Source organism: Camelus bactrianus, chromosome 25, assembly GCF_048773025.1.
Source record: "Camelus bactrianus isolate YW-2024 breed Bactrian camel chromosome 25, ASM4877302v1, whole genome shotgun sequence".
NCBI classification, from domain to species: domain Eukaryota; kingdom Metazoa; phylum Chordata; class Mammalia; order Artiodactyla; family Camelidae; genus Camelus; species Camelus bactrianus.
The window spans coordinates 38,818,786-38,841,888 of record NC_133563.1 but is presented as its reverse complement, the minus strand read 5'-3'; the positions used below and the strand labels follow the sequence as shown (position 1 = coordinate 38,841,888).

Below are 23,103 nucleotides of genomic sequence, written 5' to 3'. Positions count from 1 at the left end.
CCTGGGTTTCTGTCCTGAGGCCCCCCTGTCCTTTGCAGCTACCTGGTGGCAGCGGTTACTCTGCAGTTGCTTTGTCTTGTTGGGGGTGTGTCTGCAGGGAACCCAGGAGGGGCTGCTGGGCTGGAGACGTTGTGCCGTTGTCCCCATGTGTGTGCCCTCTGTCTGTCACAGCCTCCCAGGATGGGCCCGGACCAGATGAGACGCCTGGGGGCAGCCAGCCTCACTGTGGCTTGGGCTTTATGTCCGACGCCAGGTGAAGTGGAACTTTTTCCATGTGAACTTTTGCTCACTTTGTGATTGTCTGTTCTTATCTTTTTCCCATTTTTCTATAGTATTTTTGGTTTTTTCCTTGTTCAAATTTATATATTAAGGTTATGAACCTTTTATCTATAATTTATATTGCAAATATTTAACATTTTCACCAAATGTGTCCAGAAAACCCTAATCTTTTTATTTTATTACTTTTTTTTTGCAGGAGGGAGGTAATTAGGTTTATTTATTTACTTTTTCATTGGAGGTACTGGGGATTGAACCCAGGACCTTGTGCATGCTAAGCATGCACTCTACCATTTGAGCTATACTGTGCCCCATCAAATCTTTTGATTCACAATGTTGTGTTAGTTTCTGGAGTACAGCAAAGTGATTCAGTTTTATATATATATATATATTCTTCTTCATATTCCTTATCATTATAGGTTACTGTAAGATACTGAATATAGTTCCCTGTGCTACACAGTAGGTCCTTGTTTATCTATTTTATGTATAGTAGTATGTATCTGCAAATCCCAAACTTCTGTTTTATCCTTATTCCCCACTTTCCCCACTGGTAACCCTAAGTTTGTTTTCTGTGTCTGTGAATCTGTTTCTGTTTTGTAAATAAGTTCCTTAGTGCCAGTTTTTTTAGATTCCACATATAAGTGATATCATACGATATTTGTCTTTCTTTTTCTGACTTCACTTAGTATGATGATCTCTGGGTCCATCCATGTTGCTACATTATTCCATTCTTTTTTTTATGACTGAATAGTATTCCATTGTATAAATACACCACAGCTCCTTTATTCAATCATCTGTCAATGGACACTTAGGTTGTTTCCATGTCTTGGCTATTGTATATAGTGCTGCTGTGAACATTGGGGTGCATGTATCTTTTTGACTTAGAATTTTCTCCAGACAGACACCCAGAAGTGGAATTGCTGGATCATACGGTAACTCTATTTTTAGTTTTCTAAGAAATCTCTGTACTGTTTTCCATAAGGGCTGCACCAAATTACATTCCCACCAACAGTGTAGGAGGGTTCCCTTTTCTCCACGCCCTCTCCAGCATTTGTTGTTTGTAGACTTTTTGATGATGACCATTCTGACCAGTGTGAGATGATACCTCATTGTAGTTTAGATTTGTGTTTCTCTAACAATTAGTGATGTTGAGCATCTTTTCATGTGCCTGTTTGCCATGTGGATGTCTTCTTTGGAGAAATGTCTGTTGAGGTCTTCTGTCCATTTACTGTTTTCGTTTTTTTTTTTATATTAAGTTGTATAAGCTGTTTGTATGTTTCGGAAATTAGTCCCTTGCCCGTCGCATCGTTTGCAAACAAACGTGCAGGAGCAGGTGTGCATGGTGGTGGTGTTGATGCTGAGCAGGCCTGACAGCTGAGGGTTGCGGGGCCCAGGGTCCTGGGTGTGAGGTGCCTCGCTCAGGCCAGGTCTGACTCCAATTGGAGCCCATGGGTCAGTGCTGCCCCTTGGCCTCCGTGCTTGTCCCGGTGGCACTGACTGGTGTGCGTGCTTGGTCCCAGACACCCACCATCCTTCATGAAGCCCCAGCCCCTCTCTGCTCCCTGCAGCAAGTGCCCCACCTGCCGCCCTATGCCTGCTGGGCTCCTGCCGATGGCAGTCCTTTTTAAAGCGAGGCATAATTCACTTGCCTCGAAATTCACTCTTCAAAGTATACAGTGTCTCTAGTGCTTTCAAGGTTGTGCAACCATCCTCACTATGTACATCTGAACACTTTCACCGCCCCACAAAGAAACCCCTTCCCATTGGCAGTCCCTCCCATTCCCTCCCCTAGCCCCTGGCAGCCACTAATCTACCTTCTCTCTCCATTTGTCTGTTCTGGACAGTTTAAATAAATGGAAACACACAATAGTGGTCTTTGTACCTGGCATTTTCACTCAGCATAATGTTTTCAGGGTTCATCCATGCTGTAGCCTGTGTCAGGGCTTCCTCTTCATAGCCGTACGACACTCCAGCGTGTGGGTACAGCACACTTTGTTTACCCACTCATCAGGGGCTAGACGTGCGGTTCGCTCCTCCTGTTGGCTGTGCATAGATAATGCTGCTGTGAACATTTATGTGCAGGTCCTGTGTGGACCTGTTCCTGTGTGCCGAGGGCTGGGGTCACTTGGTAACTCTGTGTCGAACTTGGTGAGGAGCCGCAGACTCAGCACTAACATCTTACGTCCTGCCAGCAGTACAAAGAGGTTGCAGTTGCTCCACATCCGACACCTGCTGACATGACTTAAAATACCGTGACTCCAGCCAGCTTGCGGGCATGCGTGGGCTCACGGTGGTCGCTGTGCCTCTCCCTGACTGCTTGTGAGGGTGACCGCCTTTTTATGTGCTGTTGGCTCTTTGTGCCTCTTCTTTGGAGAAACGCCTGTCCAGATTTCCCGTTTTGAAACTGGGCTGTAGGAGTTGTGTGTGTGCTCTGGACGCCAGTCGCTCGGCAGACGTGTGATTTGCAGATCTCTGTGCGTGTCTTTCCACTCTCTTGACGGTGTTATTCATGGCACAGACATTTTTAATTTTGGTCAAGTCCAGTTTACCTGTTTTTGTTTTGTTGCTTGTGCTTCTGGTATCAGGTCTAAGGATCCATGGCTAAATCGAGTCACAGAGGGTTGCCTCTGTGTTTCCTTCTGAGAGTTTTGTAGTTTGGCTCTTACAGTTAGACCTTTGGTCCACCCGAAGTTAGCTTCCGTGTGTGGTGTGAGGCGAGGCCCAGCCTTGCCCGTCTGCCTGTAGATCCCCAGCTGCCCAGCACCGTTTGTTGAGGAGACTGGCCTTTCCCAGGGAGCGGTCCCTGCGCCCCTGTGGGATGTCTGTAGGGCAGGGGATGTGCTTGGCCGCACTTGCCTCCCTTTCACCTGGTAGACCACCTGGTGACCTGGTGCCTACTTGGCACTCAGTAGGTTGTTCTGGGAAATAAATACATGAACAGATCATTGTCAGCAAGTAAACGTCTCCAAGATTCTGGGGAAAGAGACAGATCCATTGGTGAGCAGCATGCCCAGTGCACTGGGGAGAGGCTGCAGCCCCAGGTGCCACGCGGCCACCCTGTGTGACACCCCCACCTGCGTCACAGCTGTGAAACTGCGTCATCTTGTATCCTTCCACCACTGTCCCCAGGTGGCTTATTCTTTCCTTCCAAGTTCATTTTAGATACTGTTGCCAAATAAGTCTTCTCAGACCCAGCTGTGAGGGTGTGGCTGGGCCGCCGCAGTCAGTCAGTCCGTCACCAGCAGGTCCATACCCCTCCTCCTGGCAGTGAAGCCCCCAGGGGCAGTTTTAGCACCATTTTTTTTCCCCACCCAGTGTTTATTTATTCATATTTTAAAAGCATAATTTTAATGGGAGTGTCAAATTTGTCAGCACTGTTTTCATCACGCTCCTGGGGACCCTGTATCCTTGTACCATGCAGTCCCCACTGACTGGGAGCTGGGCGTGGACAGCACAGACCCTAGGGTGAGGCACGTTTTCTCCAATCTGCGCAGAGTTGCTGGTCCCGCCCCGCTGTCCCCAGGTCCCAGCGTGCTCCCTGCCCCTGCATCCCTGGGGCTCTGGGTCGGTGCCGTGGGGGGGTCCTGGGTCCCCAGGGCTCTGGGTCAGTGCCATGGGGGATCCTGGGTCCCCGAGGGTCTGGGTCAGTGCCATGGGGGGTCCTGGGTCCGTGGGGCTCTGGGTCGGTGCCATGGGGGGTCCTGGGTCCCCGAGGGTCTGAGTCAGTGCCATGGGGGATCCTGGGTCCCTGAGGGTCTGGGTCAGTGCCATGGGGAGTCCTGGGTCCCCGGGGCTCTGGGTCAGTGCCGTGGGGGGTCCTGGGTCTCTGGGGCTCTGGGTCGGGGCTGTGGGGAGTCCTGGGTCCCTGGGGGTTTGGGTCAGTGCTGTGGGGGGCAGGCCCTGCCCACATGCACATCCAGCATGCTGAAAGGGAACACGCTGTTCTTTATTCAGAGAGAATTGTAACCATTAAATTTATTTGAAAGTGTGCTTAAGGCAGAAATAAGAATTGTTCTTACTTCTTTGGGGCTCAGAATGTTCGGTCCAGTTCTCCGAGCGTCTCTGTGGGAATGGCCCTTCCTGGGGCCGTGTGTGCCCTCTGTTCTACTGGACGGAGAGCAGGTGGCTGGTGAGGAGTGAGGTGGGGGCCGCAGGTGCCTTGGGGACCCTTGGACACTGTCCCCAGCCCCGCCAGCCTTCCCGAAGCCTCTGCCCTTGTCTGCGCCAGTCAGCCCATCTGTCCAGAACCCTCAGGGTGTCCCTCTTCCCGTGAGCAAGAGCGCAGCTCCTGGCTTGGTCCCCAGGCCTCTGCCTCCAGGCGCTTTTGTGGGGGCCTCCTGCCTTCATCCCTGTGGTGAGGAACCCTCGGGCAGTGTGCCCGCTGTCCTCCTGGCCCAGTGGGGCTCTTGGTGCTCTCTGGCCACAGTGCGAGGGGCTCCCCGTGAGCAGTGCTGGCCACCATGGAAGGCTGAGGGCCCTGCGTTGTGCTGGGAGGGCCTTTCATCCGAGGGCAGTGCGAGCAGCCACTGTTTCTCAGTTAAAGTACCCACTTCCCAAGTTTAGAAGTTTGCTCAGTCCTCAGTGTGGAGAATGGCCAGCCGATGGTCAAGGGTGCTCCAGGCAGGAGGGCCAAATGCTCTGTCTGGGAGGGAAGCAAGGCCCTTCCCTGCTGGTCCATTTAGTGCTGCTGGGAAGCACATTTCTGCACGAGGGGCAGGTCAGTGGTGGAGGCTGGGCCCATCACAGAGTCAGGGAACAGTGGACACAGTGTGTCCACATTGCAGAGCAATCTGTGGCAACTTGGACACAGTAAAAATATACTAGTTGTCAGCTGGAGCACACCCTAGTATCGAACACATCGACTTTAAAATGCCTTGTTATTATAAATAGCTGTAATCTACATTGTTTTCCAAGTTATTTTTTTTTAATTGAGTTATAGGCAGTTTATAATGTTGTGCAAGTTATCCTTTTTTTTTTTTTAAAAGCCTTACCTGGATGGAAGTCATGTCCTCAGGGCAGGGGGCCCTCAGGGGCCTCTGGGAGGAACCAGCTCTGCTGGACCTGAAACCCCTTCTAACCGGGACGGTGCAGTGGTGGTGGCGTCCACTCCTGCTGCCAGTGGACAGGTGGTGGTGGCCCGCAGTGGCCGCAGCTAAGAGCAGCCAGGACATCCTCTCCAGATGTGGCCAGCAGAGAAGACCAGACCCAAGACCCTAGGCCAGTCCAGGGCTGGGCCCGATGAGCGCTTAGAAAATCGAGGGTGGAACTGTGGTTTTCATTGGTTTTATTTTACAAGTGACGAGATTTCTTGCTTTAGAGTCTGGGAGATGCAAGAATGAGTCTGGCGCTGGGTGAGCCGGTCTACGCACGAGGGGTGCTGGGCAGGCTGGGCAGGATGGCTGGCAGGGAGGGGGCCAGCGGGGTGCAGGGTGGGTGGTGTGGCCCCCAGCCCCGCGTCCTGCTGCTGACGCTGCCCTTGATCCTGCAGGCTGGAGTGGGTGGAGATCATCGAGCCGCGCACGCGAGAGCGCATGTACGCCAACCTTGTCACCGGCGAGTGCGTGTGGGACCCCCCAGCCGGCGTGCGCATCAAGCGCACCAGCGAGAATCAGTGGTGGGAGCTCTTCGACCCCAACACGTCTCGCTTCTACTACTACAACGCCACCACGCAGCGCACAGTGTGGCACCGGCCGCAGGACTGCGACATCATCCCCCTGGCCAAGCTCCAGACCCTGAAGCAGAACACCGAGTCCCCCCGAGCCTCGGCAGAGAGCAGCCCCGGGCGGGCCAGCAGCGTCAGCCGGGACGGCAGCACCAGCTCATCTCTGGAGCCCGAGCTGGACACAGGCGACAAAGCGCAGGAGCCGCTGGGGAGGGCCGGCCGGCCGGCCGCTCTTGGGGCTGTGAAGGAGGAGAGCGGCAGGTGAGGCTGGGCCCGGGGCGGGCAGGCCTGCAAGCACCCTGGTCCCCGGGTGGTAGGACCGCCTGCTCGGGGAGGAGGGGCCCGCACTCTGTCCTTCTGCAGAGGGGACACACGTGAGGACACTCTGCTCTTCTCTCCCAGACTCAGCTGTCGGGGCGTCCGGGGCTGGAGGTTTTCTGGCTCATCATGTTTGGTTCAGTCCACTGCAGGAGGTGCGAACCTGGCATTAGGAGCCCCGGGGGCAGCCCCCCAAGTGCTTGCGATGGTGGGGTGCCTTCCTCAGGCAGCCTGGCCTGTTCTCAGGAGGCAGGTCCCTGGGGGTCTGTAGTCTGGCCCCAGCTGGCACCGAGGTGTCACCCTGTTTCACAGTGAAGGACTGAGGTAACCAGGCAGTGGGTAGAGTGGACTGCCCCATCCGCCTGCAGAGGTGGCTGTTTTCCTACCTGGATGGGTGAACAGCAAGGCAGGGGGCACCTTGTACACATCTGGACACCCCCTGGCTCTCGAGCGTGCACCTCATGCTTTCAGTGGCGACGTCGACCAGAGCCCGTCCCGTGCATGCTTGCACCCCGGGTGCCTGGAACCCCAGAGCCTACTCTTGGCAGGCTCTGCTCCAGGGCCCAGAGTTGACCCGGGCCCAGCACTCTAGGGGCCAGGTCCAGAAGGAGGGGCTGGGCGGCATGTGCCTGGTGAAGCCGAAGAGGCTGCCAGTCAGGAAGTGATCGGAAAGAAGCCAGGGAGGATCTGGAACTTGGAGGCCGGGAGGGACAGGTTGGCGGGAAGGGGATGGGTGGGGGTGGGCTGGGGCTTGCTGGACTTCACTCAGGGTGGGTGGAAATCACAGAGCAGTTGGAACCTGACTCCCACTGTGGGTCCCACTTGCTCCTCATTGTATGCTGTGTGGGCCAAATACTGGCGGGGGAGCCCCTGGGCAGAGAGGCTGTGTGGGAGTTGCCCTCAGGCAGTGGAGCCTCCGTGGGTGGGCGCCGTGGAGCCAGGGTGGGCACCCAGGGGAAAGTGTTGGGGTGAGTTTTAAAAACAGCCCCTCCGTCGTTCCCACGTGGAGCGCAGCTGGGCTGCTCCCTCCTGTCCAGCAGATCTGACAACCTCTGGGCTCAGATAACCATGCATGTGTGTCAGACTGTGACAGTTGCTGGCTCATCCTGGCAGTCGGGAGGGGATTGAGCTCATTTTGGGGTTCTGTTGGCAGATACATCCCTCACCCACACTCTGGGCTCTGGACTGGGAGTGCCTTCCTCTGAGTGTCCTCTTTCCAGAAGTGTCCTGGGTGTCGTGTGGCGACTTGCAGTCAGTGAGGTGGTTTGGGATGGGGTTCCCACGGGAAGCCCTGTTTGTGCTTGGGTTAGGACTGGTGGGCTGTGTGGACAGTTGAGGGCGTGGCGCCTTGGTCACGTGGTCTTCTCCCGCGGAGGAAGGTGCTGTGCTCTACACTTTTGTCCACAGAGGCTCGGTGTGTTTTCAGGTCTAAGGAGGCTTCTGTGGCGTCCCTGGCCCTGGTGACCCCCTTCTGCTTCAAAGCTCTTCCATTACTTGACGTCACTGTCTCATTTTTGACATACCCTGTGGGAGGCTTAACTCCCACTTATCCCTGTTTCTTCTAAAACAAACATTAGAGGTCATGAATTTCTCCCAACGTACTGCTTTAGTTTCATTGCACAGATTTTGGTATGTAGAGTTTTCATTGTCTGGTTTTAAATACTTCTCTAATTTTAATTATGATTTCTATTTTGTCTCATTTATAACTTAGAAATTTCCAGAACTATAGGTTATGCTCCATTCTTGTTCTTGATTGCTAACGTAATTTCATTTTAGCCAGAAAGTGTGATTTTTTTTTTTCATAGACTTGCTTTGTAGCCTAAGTCCTGAATTTTTGTAAATGATTTCATGACTACTTCAAAAACAATTTCTGTTCTCCGTTTGTTAGGTCTCAGGTTCTCTTCATGTTTGTTAGGTCAGATCTGTTAATTGTGTCTAAGTCAGGGTTGGGTCAGGGTTGATTTTGATCTACCTGACCTCTCAGTGTGGAGAGGCAGAGTCCCAGGATGGCAGAGCTCCTGTGTCCCCTGCATTCCACCCATCGCTGCTGTGCTGTGCAGGCTGTGGCTTGGCTACATGCAGATTTGGAGTCCGGGTTCCCGGTGCAGGTTCTTCCTTTGCGGTTATGTCATTTTGCCCACTCATGTTTTTGCCCTGACCAGGCTTTGTTTGAAACTAGCATGGGCCACGGTTTCTCTGTGGTTAGTATTTGCCTCTTAACGTCTTTTCCCAAATGCAGTCCTTTTTCATCATACGTGAGTGTGTTTCTCATCAGTAGCCTCACAGGGCTAGGAGTGTGCCTCACTGTCTGAACACCTGGCCCTCGTGTGGCAGGACGCTCGCGGGCATGCTATGCGAGACCACCGACTTGCGAGAGGTTGTAGCTTTCGTCCTCGTGCCCTTGGGGCCCAGGAGCCAGCCCTCTCTACCCAGTGGGCCCTTGATATAGGTTGTACTTGGATTTCCAGTTCAGTTTTTGAAAGGACACCCCCGCCCCACAGAGGGACAGAAACAAACCCTCAGGAGCTTTGCTTCGTAAGGGGGGCTTTGGGGTGAGGCACATGTGGATTATTTTTCGAATTAGGAGTAATTTTACTGTTTTTCACATGTACACCCCCTGAATTATGAAGATACAGATTTTTATTAAAAACGTTGAAGTAGTTGAGGAAAGTATAAGAAAGAAACAGTCCGCCTGCTCAGTGTGCACATCCCAGAGGGAGACAGTTGGCGGGCGGGGAATGAGTGACGGGGGTGGGGCGCACGGGCTGCGTTTCGTGGTCTTACGCAGTCATCTGTGGAGACTTCTTTCTGTGCAAGTGAGCAGTGGTATTAGCACATGAGCACATGACTCTAAGAGCGTGTTCATTGCCTGGGAGGCATTTCAAGTTCTGTTGGATTTTTTTTCTATCTTTGCCTTTTAGGTCAGATTAACCACTTCTGACTGAGGTTAGGTGGAAGCTCCTGAGTTTCACAGTTAAATGGACTTTGAAATGTGGAAATTCCCTTTGCCCTTACGCTGAGGTCTCAGCAGTCCTCTGTGCTTGCGGGCATCCTGCTCTGTGGGGCCTCACGGAGTCTGTGTTCTCACAGAGGAGGGTTATGGCAAGTCTGCTGGCACTGTTTTCCCACTGGCGCTGTTGTTAGCTGAGGTGTGTGCGTTGTGTTTAGACACGACGCCATCGCACACTTGGGAGACTGCGGGTGACGCAGGCGTGCCTTTACGCTCTGCGAGACCAGAACGTGCTGGGACTGGCTCTGCTGCAGCGATCTAGGGCTAACCTGCAGCGTCTGTGAGGTGTGCCTGGGGTCGGAGCTCGGATGCGGCTCCTGTGAGCCATGTGGGAGAAGAGGGTGTGCTGCGTGTTTTCGTTTTCAGCAGTGTGAGAAGTGGTGACAGAGCCTCTTGTGACTCAGGTGCGAGGTCACCAGAGCGACACCAGTGCAGTGTTGGTCTCACATATAAGCACTGTTTGCCTTGTAGTTTTTGGCTGAATTCATTAAGAAACATTGTCAAACCTGAAAAAAAAAATACAGAATCAATGTTTGATGACAGTGGTTGAGAAGAGGTTTTTCTCAAACAGAAAATTTCAGTTTCAGCCATTGAGTTTTTTAAAAAATCACAGTTAAAGTTTCCCCTGTCACGCTGTTAAACTGCCATGTCATAGGGCAAGCTGGGATGTTTCACTTCTATTTCTGACAAAAATCTGTGGAGCTGGTGGTGGCAGAGTCCACGCAGCACAGGGAGTCCCGCTGCTCTCCCCATAACGCGCAGCAGGCAGCGTGCTCTGCTCTGCATGGAGTGGCAGGGAGCAGCCGTAGCCTGCACACACCTCGTGCAGCCCCACGCCGTGCAGGCTTTCCAGCTGAGCCTCCTGACCTGCACACGCTTTGGCATCGATTGTGCACATCTCAGCGGATCCCACTTCAGTTTGGATGGAGTCCGGTGTTCCCTCGGCTGCTTTGGCAGTGACCTCAGATGTAAGCTGTCCCACGTAGGCAGTTCACGGAGGCCGGCTCATGAGTCCTTTCGGGCTCAGTGGTGGCTCCTTGAGTAAAAGACAGGAACTGAGCAGCACTGGCGGCGCCAGGGGCCAGTGGGAGCCCAGAAGCACTGAGCTGCTGGCGACGGATGGCGTGCTCCCCACCCTCTACTCTGTAGCCACTGTTCCTGCCAAGAAGCTGATAGTCTTGAGCAAGTTTATCTTCCAGGGACACATAACTAAGTGCTGCAGTCATGTGATTTAACTCACTCACCATCAGTGGACAGCTTTCCTTGCTGGACTGGAGATTGAGCCCCTTGGAAGCGTCCCTGGTGTGAAGGCGACTTTCATTTTGTGAAGCATTCTGCCGTGATGAGATTTCCACTTCAGCCTCTCACGCTGGGAACATTGTGGTGAGCGCCTTCCAGTATGATGCGTGTTCTTTTAGCACGGCTGTGTGTCCATCTGTCCAGCAGCAAAGAGCCCACACGCCACCACGCCTTGGAAGCCCGACATTCAAGGCCCAGTTCTCCCTTCTTCTCGTGCGCTGGGCGAGTGCGCTGGAATGGGAATGTCGCAGCGAGATGTCCCAAGTGTGTGGCATGTGTGTGCTTGGCCCAGGTCTGGCCCCGCCAGGTGCCCAAGGCGCTGCCGTGGCCGCACAGGCACCGTTGTCCGGACTGATTTCCAACAATGTGTTCCTTATGGACGCTGACATTTGAATCTCATGCAGTTTTCATATTTCACAAAAATCTCTTAACGTATAAACCATTCTTAGCTCACGAGCTGTGCAAATCGGGCAGCAGGCTGCACATGGCCCACAGGCTGCCGTTGCTGAGCGGCTTCCCGCCAGGGCCAGCCTAGGGCCTTTTTCTCGTCCCCCTTGTGGTCCCTCCTTGTTCGCGCTCAAACACCCTATCGGAGCCCCCTGCCGTCCTCCTGGGGCTGCTCCTGTCTGGGTCCTGGTCTGTTTGCAGTGGACTCCAGCCCGAGTCTGAGCCCCTGGGAGCAGGTATGTGTCTGTCCCCCTCATGTTCCTGCCCCAGCCCAGGCCTGAAGAGGTGATAGCCCGGGGGACCAGGACACCAGCCTTCAACGGTTGTCATCCATAGTGCCTCCAGGGTTTCAGGGGCGCCTGGTGGCGGAAGGATGGCGTTGCTCAGTGCTGAAGGAAGAGGTGTGTATCAGCTGGGCCACCATGGACACAGGAGTGGCGGGGTGGCTGCAGCCGTGAGTTCGTGACAGCCCTGTCTCTGAAGCGCTGCCCGCAGCCGCAGGAGGGGGGGGGGGCTAGGTGCATGCATCACTCCTCGAGTCCCCAGCTTCTCGTCCTGTGGCACAGTCATAGTTGTTATGTGTTTGAAGGTACTGACCACCCGTCCACATTAACATTAGCCGTTCATCTGGTCAGCTTCTTTTTCAAATGATGACATTTTCATTAGAGACGCACATTAGTTGCCAAAAATACATGTGACCACACAGAAGGATTTAAAACCCACTTGCTCCTCTGCTCCCAGTTTTGTGTACTTGCTTTGTGGGGTTTGTCCCCACAGCTGCAGCTCCGCTGAGCACCCGCGACCGCCCGCTGCTGGACGCACGGGCCGCTTCTGGTGCACTTGATAATGTGAAGTTTTTAGTCCCTGTTTACTAAATTCTTACATGGTTAGGTCAATATTTGGGCTTTCTGTTGCGTTCCAGAATCTGTCTCTCCCTCTGCCAGTCCTATATCGTTTTAATTCTGTCCCTTGATAACGTGTTATATCCAGTGGAACGAACTGTCTCTCCAACTGTCTGTCATCCCTGAACTTTCCTTAATTGTTATTAAATGTTTATATTTGGTGTTAAGTTTCCAAACATTCTAACTTTTTAACACATTCCTTCCTATTGGAAATTTTACTAGAATTATATGAAATTTATTAGCTAATTTACAGAGAAGTATCTTTATATAGCTTAGGAATTACTGAGTTTTCGCATCCACGATTTTTGTGTTACTCTGTTACATATTCAGGTTCCTTTATGTACCTCAATAAAAATTTATAGTTTTATTCATACTGATCCAACATATTCCATGTTAATTTATGGCTAGGACTTTTATTTTTGTTGCTACTGCCATCATGAGTGTGAACTCTGCTTGTGCCTACTTACTGCTGACACACAGGAGAACCGTTGACTTACTGACACATGTGATTATTACATCAGTCTCTCTTAATGCTTCTGATAGTTTTTCAGCTGATTATTTTAGTTTTTCTGGGTTGACAGCTAAAAATAATTTTCTCTCTTCTTTTCAAATATTCGCATCTCTTGCTTTTTTAAAATTCTTCTTGTGCTGACTAGTGTTTCTGAAATCATTACACACTGGTAGTGAGAGTGACTGTTCTCACCCTGACTTTAATGGGTATGCTTGCAGCCTTTTACTGATGAATATTGTGAAGGCCTGGGGTTTTAATATGGATATTCTTGATCAAGTTAAGTAAATTTTCTTTCCCTTTTGTATTACTGAGAGTTTTAAAAATCCTAAGCAGATATTAATCTGATCACATGCCTTTGGGCATCTGGCGAGATAATCACCCACTCCCTTGTCTCATGGATATTGAAGGGCTGCTGTGTCCAGGCCCTGCCCTTAAGCTCACCGTCCCCAGGAGGGAGTTTCTAAGCCTGCCTCCTCTCAGGTCAAATGGTCACGTCTGTTTGAAGCTGTGATTCTCACTAACCCGCGGCTCTGCCCTTAGGACAGTGGCCCCAGTTCCAGTCATCTGAGCTCCAGTCATCTGAGTCAGTGTCCTTGCCTGCCCCCCGGCCGCTGGATGGGGCCAAGGTGGGGCTGCCCTGCGGGAGGGCTGGGGGTCTCCAGTCTCTACCACATGGGCCACGAGCCAGGCACTGAGGTGGGTAGTGAGGACCCAGGAAATACTCATCTGACCAGCTGAAGGGGACAGCTTTGTGGGCAGCACCCACGTTCAGAAAAGTGGAAGGAAGGCTTATGACTTTAAATGCGTCATATATGAAAGTGTCTGCACTGCGCTTACGCCTCTCTCCCTTCTGCTGTGTTTCAGCTCCTCGCCCTCGGGAGCACTCCTGGAGAAGGACTGTGAGGTTTACCGGGACTACGGCGCGGACGGCCACCTTCCTCACTGCAGGTAGAGCCCCGCCTCAGGCTTGGCCCTGTCTCCAGCCCAAGGGTGGTTGTCTGGCAACTCGTGGGCGAGCTGGAGAAGAGCCTGGCTCAGCCAGGAGCAACTAGCTGGCCATGCACCGTGCGCAGGGGAGATGGACGCCTGGGCAAAGTGGCCCCCAGGCTGGCATGGCAGTGACCGGTCCTAGAGGACACTTGTCACTGCCCAGGTGGGGAGTTGTTGAGTCCAGGGTGCTGCCCCCAACCCCGGGCAGACTCCCTGGGGGCCCTTAGCGTGGGGTCTCCCCAGGAGCTCCGGGCTGCACATCAGGTGCTTCTCAGGCAATGTTGGGAAGACTGGTGTCGGTCAGTGAGAGGGAGTCGATTGTGGCATCTCCCGGCCCCCGGTGGGCCTTGCTGGGCATTGGGATTTCCAGAGGGCCTTGGGACCCCGGGCACAGCGGCCATCAGGCTGGGCAGGGGCCCCTCTTGGTCAGCTGTATGTCCACCTGGAGCAGGCACCTACTCCTGCAGCTTTGGGTGGCCAGGCCAGGGCTGGGCCCCTGGTGGCCAAGGGACCCCCCCCCCCCCCCAGCACAGACCAACAGCAATAACACATGTTGGGGAGGAATTTGAAGACGTGAGGAGCATTTGGCAGTTTGCGCAGACAGTTTAAAGGTCAAGCTTGAAAGTGTTGTCTGGGCTTGTGGGGAAAGGAATCGCAGCTGCCTGGGTCCAGCCGTGGGGCTATGTGACCGCAGGCATGTTTCGTAGCCTCCCGTGCTTCTGCATTCTCATCGGGCCCCACTGCACCCACCCTCCAGGCCAGCTCAGGTCCCCAGACGTGGCGCCTCCCGTGTGCTAAACCGCTCTCTGGCAGGCTGCCCGTCACAAGCCCTGGGCCCTGCAGGATGCGCGTGCTGCCTGGTCATTGGTGGCCCAGCGCTGCCCTGGCCCTGCCATCCTAAGTGCCACCTGGGCTGCACGTGAGGCCACACCCTCACAAACACAGTGGGAAGGACAGGGAGACTGGTGTCTATGGACAGACAAGGTCTGCAAGGATGGGGAAGGCTGTGTGCTGGGCAGGGCCCGCACAGGCGCATCGGTGGCCTGACATTTGCACGGTTCAGGCTGCTCCTTGTGGGGTCTCCTTGTTCCACGTGAGCAGCACTCACTCACTGGTGTGAGGCTGCCTCCTGAAACCCGCCTGTCAGGCCATCTCTCCTTTTCTCGCCTGCTCCTTCGGGCATCCACATGCCCAGCAGCACTTCCCTGAGGTGGTGGCATTGGAGAAGGGGGCTCTCTCCAGCTTTGGTTTCAGTGTCTCCATTTTTCTTTTGAAACCTCCCTGAGCTAAATGTCCCAGCACCAGCGCCCGGCTTCCAGCATTCCCAGAGTCTGTGGGAGGCCCTCCTCCTTCCCTCGGGGTTTGGAAGCATCCTCTGAACTGCTGCACGGGGCACCGTGTGGTCTTTTTGAGGGACAAGTGGTCTCTCTCTGCCGTGGTACCTCCACCCTAGCAAAGTCACAGAGAATCACGATGAGAGGAGACGGACAGGCTTCCTGGGTTTGCGGAGCTCTAAGGAGATAGAGGTCAGAGGGCAGGTAGAGGCTGGACGGGGTGGAAGGGGTGCCGCTCAGTGGCCTCAGCAGGGGCAGGCTGAAGAGACTCTGGACAAGAAGCAGACAGCAGGGCCTGGAAGCTGGTTGCAAGGGTTTGGGGGAGGGCTCCCAAGAGAAGGCAGAGCATGGGATCTGGTGGGAAGGCAGGGCATGGAGCTGCCTGCACAGGGGTAGGGGGCGAGGCCCTGAGGGATGCGGTGAGAGAGATGCCTTCCCAGACCAGAAGATCGTGGACATCCAACAGGGCTGGGCCCCTGGGGGCATGTTTCCCCATAAGACACGGAGCCCACGACTCCGGGCCTGCCTCGAGGGTCAAGTGAGACTCCCGTGGATGCCCTCCACGCAAGGGTGCTGTCTGCTTGGCGACTTTCTCCTGCCTTGGTCCGTCTCCGCCCTGACTCCTGGAAGTGCTCTCAGGTCCTGGGATAGATGTGCCTGACACTCTCCCACCCTTCTCATCCCACAGTGTGGCTGTGTTGGCCCATGACTGGCCAGCGAGGTGCCTCCTCCGGCCGGAGCTCCAGCAGCCTTCACAGGCAGGGTCGCTCTTTCCAGTGCAGCCGCCGCTGAGGGCCTGGCGTGGGGATGGGAGCACTACTGCTGAGTGATGAAAAGATGTGCAGAAATAATGGTTCCCACCTGCTGAGTGTTTCCTGGGTGTCACTTCTCAACTGAGAACTCTATTTTATGCACATTATGTTACTCAGTCCTCATGAGAACCAACGAGGACTTGGGGACAGAGATGGGAAGGGACCCCCATGGCCCACAGCAGCAACTGCAGTCTCCAGTCAGCCCTGTCCTCTCGAACTCCAGAGCCATTCTCAGGGTCTGTGGGTGCTCAGCACGTGAACCGCTGCCCTCTGCTCTGCCTGCCTGGGTGGACTCTGGCAACAGGAGCAGAGCTCCTAGGAATGGGAGCCTGCCTCCCGAGCCCTGCTGCTGTCCAACTTCTCCACGGTGTGATGAGGCCACACTGCTGGGTGTCATCCTCAGCCAGCAGGTTTGACCCTGGCTGTGCTGAGGCAGCCACGCACTAGGTTACTGGGGCAGGCTGCCTCCAGCCAGCATGGGGCCTCTCAGTCTCGCCCCAATCTCACACTGCTGACTCTGGTTCTGAGTCCTGCCTCAGCCACCCCCAGTAGTTAGGACTCATGGCCTTGCCCAGAAAGGCCCAGCGACAGAGGACAAAGGCAGAGGAACCAGACTACACAACTGGTTTCTTAAGATGCTTGGGATTTCTACTGTCTGTGCTGGTGATGGGCCAGCCTGCACAACAGGAACGAAGTAGACCCAGTTGTCCTGCAGGCATCAGAGATCTACCAAGGAGCCAGAACTGCAGCCGAGGTCATTGCCCCAGGGCTGGGGGTCCAAACGTCAGCACTCAGGAGCCACAGAGGGGACCTTGTTAGCGTCCCCTGATTCTGTGTAGACTTCTGAAGGCTGAATGAAAGAATAGGCGGGACACATAGGCCAGCCCTCAAGACATGAGCTTGCCTGCCAACCAGCTCAGTCCCAACTGCCTGCCAGAAGCAGAGGTAAACCACAGCCTCAAATGATGTCTACAGTTCTTGATACACAGTCGCCAGAATTTCAGTCTAAAATTGCCAGAACTGATTCACAGCAAAAACAGGCAATAGAAACCAGACCCATAGGAGATCTATATTGTAGAATTATCAGACACTGACTTTAATAAATATGATTCATATGTACAAGGTATTAAATGGCAATTTTTTAAATAAAATAATTTCACCAAGATAGATCACATTGTAGGCCATAATACAGAGTTTAACAAATTTAAAACAACAGAAATAATACAGTATTTGCATTCAGACCCCAATGGAATTAAACTAGAAATCAGTAACAGAAAGATAACTGGAAAACCCCCATATACTTGCCGGTTAAACAGCACACTTCTGAATCACACATGGGTCAAGGAAGAAATCTCAAGAGAAATTTTTAAATATCTTGAACTAACTAAAAATGAAAAGACAACTTATCAAAACCTGTGGGATGCAGTAAAAGCAATACTTAGAGGGAAATTTATATCAGTGAGTGCATATTTTAGAAAAGAAGAAGCATCTAAAATCAAGTAGCTAAGCTTTCATTCTTGGAAACTAGAAAAAGATGAGCAAATTAAACCTAAAGTAAGCAGAAGAAAACATATAAAAATTAAAGTGGAAATCAACGACATTATAAATAGGAAATCAGGAAGAAAAATCAGTAAAATGAAAAGCTGATTCCTTGAAATGATGGATAAAACCAGTAAGCATCTAGCCAGTCTAAGAAAAAGAAAGGAACAAATTACTAATATCAGAAATGAAAGAGGAGACATCACTACAGATTCCTTGGACATTTAAAAAGAAAATACAGGAATACTATCAACAATTCTGTGCACACAAATTTGACAGCCTCAGTGAAATAAACCAATTTCTTGAAAGACACAAACTGCCACAATCTGACATATAAGAAGACATAGACTATCTGAATAGGTCTGTATCTATTAAAGAAATTGAATCAATAATTAACAACCTTCCAAAACAGAAAGCCCCAGTCCCACATGGGCGCACTAGTGAATTCTACCAAACATTTGTGGAAAATATTATCCCACTTCTCTATAGACTCTTTCAGAGGACAGAAGCAGAGGGACTACTTCCTAACTCATCTGTGAGTCCAGTGTTACTCTAATATCAAAACAAGACAAACACGTTACAAGAAAAGAAAACTACAGACCAATCTCTCTGGTGACCAGAGATGTAAAAATCTTCAACAGAGTACTAGCAAATCAAATGCAACAGTATGTGAAAAGAATTACACACTGTGAGCAAGTGGGATGTATCCCAGATATGCAAGGCCGCTTCAACATTTGAGAATCAGTGTAATCTATTACGTCACTAAGCCAAAGAGGAAGAATCCATGATTGTATCAATAGATCCGGAAAAAACATTTGGCAAAATCCAACACCCATTTGTGATTAAAAAGCAAAAAACAAAACCCTATCAGTAAACTAGGAATGAAGGGGAGCTTCCTCAACTTGATAATATCTACAAAGAACTTACAGCTAGCGTCTTATCTGGCGGCGAGAAGCTCACAGCTTTCCCAGTAAGATCAGGAGCAAGGCAAGAACTGCCCCTCTGACCTCTGCTTTTCAGTATCGTATTGGGAGTCCTTGCTAATGCAATAAGAAAAAATGAAACTGGCTTTGTAAATGACGTGATCATCTGTGTAGAAAACCCTAAAGAACTGACAAACTTAAAACTAAGTGATTATAGCAAGGTTGCAGGATACAAGCTAAATATACAAAAGTCGATTGCTTTCCTATTTATGAGCAGTGAACAGATGAGATTTGAGATTAGAAACAATATCATTTACATTACTCCTGCCCAAAATGAAATACTTAGGTATAAATCTAACAAAATATGTGCAAAATCTATATGAGGAAAACTATAAAACCCTGATGAAAGATACCAAAAAAGAACTAAATGGAGAAAGATGTCAGTTCTTCCCAACTTGATCTGTAAATTCTGGGCAATCTCAATCAGAATCCGAGCAAGTTATTCTGTGGATATTGACAAAGTGATTCTAAAATTTACATGGAGAGGCCAGAACAGCCTCAAGTATCCAAGTAGAACAAAACTGGAGGAACAATACTACCCAATTTCAAGACCTACTATCAAGTTACCATAATCAAGACAGTGTGGCATTGGTTTGAAAACAAGAAAAAGATGACAAAAAGACTAATGGAATAGACTTGGGTGATGACAGATAGACCCCCATAAATGTAGTCAACTGACCTCTCTGACAGAGGGGTGGAGGCAACACAATGGAGCAAAGATGCTGGAACAACCGGACACCACATGCAAGACAACGAGTCCAGACACAGGCCTGACACCCCTCATGGAAATTAACTCAAAGTGGACCACAGACCTAAACGTGAAACACAAAACTAACTCCTAGAAGGTAACAGACGAGAAAGCCGAGATGACCTCGGTTTTGGCAGTGACTCTTTAGGTAAAACACCAAAGGCACAACCCATGAAAAATCATTGATAAGCTGGACTTCATTAAAATTAAAAAATTCTGCTCTGCAAAAAAAACAGTGTCAAGGAAAGGAGAAGACAAGCCACAGACTGGGAGCAAATATTTGCAAAAGGCACATTTGGTGAAGGACTGTTGTCCAAAATATACAAAGAACTCTTAAAACTCAACAGTAAGAAAACCACCTGATTTTAAAACGTGCCAAAGAGCTAAACAGGCACCTGACCAGAGAGCACCTACAGATGGCAGGTGAGCCTGTGAAAGACACTCCACGTTGCTCGTCACCAGGGAAACGCAAGGTAACGCGACACTGAGGCCCCACTGCACAACTGTCAGAGCGGCCGGAATCCAGGCACTGACAGCGCCAAGTGCTGGGGATGACGTGGAGCCACGGGAACTCTCGTTCGTTGCTGGGAGCTGTTGAATGCAGAACGGTGCAGCCGCTTTGGAAGACAGTGTGGCAGTTTCTTATAAAACCAAATATACTCTAAGGATTCAGCAGTCGTGCTCCTTGGCATTTACCCAAAGGGGCTGAACACTTAACATCCACACAGAAACCTACACACAGATGTTTAGAGCAGCTTTATTCGTAATTGCCAAAACTCAGAAGCAACCAAGATGTCTTTAGTAGGTAAATGGATGAATAAACTGTGATCCATCCAGATAATGGAATGTTATCCGGTGCTAAAGAGAAATGAGCCGTCAGCCATGAAAAGACATGGAGGAACCGTAAGTGCATGTCACTAAACGAAAGAAGCCCATCTGAAAAGGCTGCGCCCTGTGTGATCCCGTCATTCCATCTCTGTGATACTGTGCGGTTGTACAGGATGTAGCCTTTTCAGATTGGCCTCTCTGGAGACAGTCAAAAAGATCAGTGGTTGCCAGGGTTAAGGCAGGGAGGGTGGGATGAACAGACAGAGCACGGGGGTTTAGGGCCATGAAAGTGTTCCATATGACACTATACTGGTGGATACGTGTCATACGTTTGTCCAAACCCATAGAATGTACAACACTGAGAGCGAACCCTAATGTAAACTCAGAACTTGGGTTGGTTATGAAGTGTCAGTATAGGTCCATCAGTTGCAGCACGTGTGCCAGCGTGAGATGCTAGTAACTGGGGTGTGAGCTGGGGCAGGAGTTACATAGGAAACCTCTGTGCTTTCTGCTCAGTTTTGCTGTGAACCTAAAAGTGCTCTTAAAAAAAAAAAGAATTAAATAGATATTCTAGAACTGAAAAATATAACAAAAAATAACTCAATATATGGATGTAAAAGTAGTTTAAGCATAGCTAAACAGAAAATAAATTGGAAGTCAGAACAGAGGAAGACACTTACTGCGTGGAGATGCCAGCGATAGAAAGTACGCAACGCAGGCTGGAGCCTTGTGGCCCACGGCGAGGAGGACTGTGGGTGACCTCCAGAAGAGGGGAGAGGAAACAGGGTGGAAGTGATGTTTGAAAGGTAGCCGTCAGGGGTTTCTAGCAGTTGTGAAGGGTGCCACGCCGCAGACTGAGGAAGTGCTGTGAGTCCCAAACACTAGAGCACGTGTTCTGAATACTGAGTATAAAAAGAAAATCCTCAAGGCAGCCAGAAGTCTCTTGAGGGGAGAGCAGGTAGCAGAGGTGGGCCCCACTCATCTCTCCTGGACTCCTGGTCCAGCGCCTAGCATGGCAGAGGCAGCTGTGGGACACGGAGTGTGTTGTCAAGTCTGTGTAACCCTACGGGCAGTGTCACCCATGTTGTCACCAAGCAAGTGAAGCTCAGAAGAGGCTGCAAGTCCAGAGTGGACCCCCTGCCTGGGCTGGAGGGCCAGGATTTGGGGCCTTAACCCCCAGGGTACCTGATGCAGGCTTTCCCGGGCCCTGGGGACAGTTTTATCGTCTCTGGGTACAGAGTGCTGTCCGGGTGCTGGCATAGCCACAGGACCGCAGTCAGCCTTTTTGGAGCTCACAGGAGCCTCTGTGTTTGAAAAATGGCCTGAAATGCTATTGCACAGGGGTGTGTGGGCCACCACCTGTGCAAGGACATGGGCAGGTGTGAGCCCTGGAGTAAGCCTACCAGAAGTACACTTACCGAATCCAAAACCCGAGAGGCCTCTGGGAGGCACGCCCTTCCTGGCTCTTCCTTACAGAGATGGTTCTGGGCTGGTTCAGAGACACGTTCAGAGGCCCTTGCAGGGAGTGTCACCATGGGCAGTGGCTGGGGATCTGGGGGAAGCTCCTGGGGCAGGACAGCCCCCCGGGGCAGGGGGCAGGCTGCAGCACTGACTTGGGAAATGTGTGAGGGGAGCTCCCGGGACAGAAGGGCAGCTGCCCCAGGCTGCACTGACCAGGGGTCAGGGCAGCAGTGAAAGGTGCACAGCTGATTACAGGGAGCCCTGGCAGGTACCAGGCCCCCACAACCTGCAGCCCCATTGTGGGTAAGGACAGTGAGAAATAACCAGGCCTTCTCATCCCTAACTTCAGACACCCATGAGGTCTAGGTTGGTGGGTAATGGGTCCCGGCTGACAGCAGGGCCAGATTTCCACCTCCCCCTGGTAACCCGCCCCCACCAGGACTTCCCCTAGGTAACCTGTCATCCCCCACCCCCCTACCCCCGGTAACCTGCCCCCCAGACGCCCTTGGGTAACCTGTTTTCCCCCAGGACCTCCCCCATGTGACCTGCCCCCCACACCCGGTAACCTGCCCCTCAGACCCCCCTGGGTAACCTGTGCTACATCACCCTCTCCAGGACCTCCTCACTGCGCTGGAACTCGGGCACCAAGGAGCGCATGCTCATCAAAGTTGCCGACAGGGAGCCCAGCTTCCTCTCCCCGCAGGGCAATGGCTACCCGCTGGACAGCCAGCCTGGCGGGCGCTCCCGCAGACCCTCTGGGGGCCAGCACTCACCCAGCCTGCAGGCTCTCACCCCTGATGCGGACAGCCCTGTCTTCTTCTCTGAGCGGAGGCCCTCGCCCTTCCTGAAGAGGGCAGAGCTGGGGAGCTGCTCCCCTCTGCTGGCCCAGCCCCGCAAGCCCGCTGGTGACTCGCAGCCCTCCTCCCCACGCTATGCCTATGAGCCCCCCCTCTACGAGGAGCCCCCTGTGGAGTACCAGGCCCCCCTCTATGACGAGCCACCCATGGACGTGCAGTACGAGGCCGGTGGGGGCTACCAGGCCGGCTCTCCCCAGCGGTCTCCCGGCCGCAAGCCCCCCAAGCAGGCCTCCGCCTCGCCCTACCAGCAGCTGGTGCTCACCAGGCAGAAGTGCCCTGAGCGCTACCTGAGCCTGGAGTACAGCCCAGCGGGCAAGGAGTACGTGCGGCAGCTGGTGTACGTGGAGCAGGCTGGCTCCAGCCCCAAGCTGCGCATGGGCCCACGGCACAAGTACGCACCCAACCCTGGCAGCGGCTCACTCTCCCTGCAACCTAGCCCCTGCCTGTTGCGGGACCAGCGCCTGGGGGTCACGTCCGGGGACTACAGCAGCATGGAGGGGCCCGAGCTGCGGCACGCCCAATCGCCCTTGCCTCTGCCCCAGCCCCAGGATGATGCCATGTCCTGGTCCAGCCAGCAGGACACCATGTCCTCGACAGGCTACTCCCCTACCACACGCAAGAGGAAGAGCAGGAACCCCTCCCTGGGCCATGCCCCCGGCGCTTCATCCACCGAAGGCCCTGGGGACCGCGACCTGCTCAGCGAGCAGCCCCTGACAGAGGAGCGGCCCCTGTGTGGGCCCAGCCTGGCCCCCACAAAGCGCACAGACGGCAAGGCGGGTGAGGCGGACGGGCCCCGGGGCATGACTGAGCCCTTCCTGGCACAGACCCGGCTGGCCTGGGAGGCACAGCAGGCCCACTTGCACATGAAGCAGAGGGGCAGCTGGGACTCCCAACAGGATGGCTCGGGTTATGAGAGTGACGGGGCCGTGCCGCTGCCCATGCCCGGGCCCGTGGTGCGCGCCTTCAGCGAGGACGAGGCGCTAGCCCAGCAGGAGAGCAAGCACTGGCAGAGGGGCGCCTTGGACAGGCTTGCCTTCCCCCAGGTCCTGCTGGAGAAGAGCGTCTCTGTGCAGACCAGCCTGGCGTCCCCAGAGCCCTACCTCCACCCTTCACAGGTAGGGGCGCA

At 52.8% G+C, this 23,103-nt stretch overlaps 1 protein-coding gene across 9 annotated transcripts in view; it reads left to right on the top strand.

The window, feature by feature from the left end:
- Positions 1 to 23,103, top strand: part of ARHGAP39 (Rho GTPase activating protein 39) — a 45,186-nt gene that overhangs the window by 8,903 nt on the left and 13,180 nt on the right. For 8 of the 9 annotated variants that reach the window (XR_012502169.1, XM_074352736.1, XM_074352734.1 and 5 more), the window contains 3 exons: positions 5,765 to 6,199; positions 13,290 to 13,373; positions 21,736 to 23,092. Coding sequence is in view for 8 of the 9 variants with exons in the window: in XM_074352736.1 (XP_074208837.1) it covers positions 5,765 to 6,199; positions 13,290 to 13,373; positions 21,736 to 23,092 (1,876 nt within the window). In the remaining variant the exon portion in view is untranslated. Of the gene's footprint in view, positions 1 to 5,764; positions 6,200 to 9,766; positions 10,650 to 13,289; positions 13,374 to 21,735; positions 23,093 to 23,103 lie in introns of those variants that run through there. The other variant, XM_045521336.2, reaches the window with a different exon arrangement.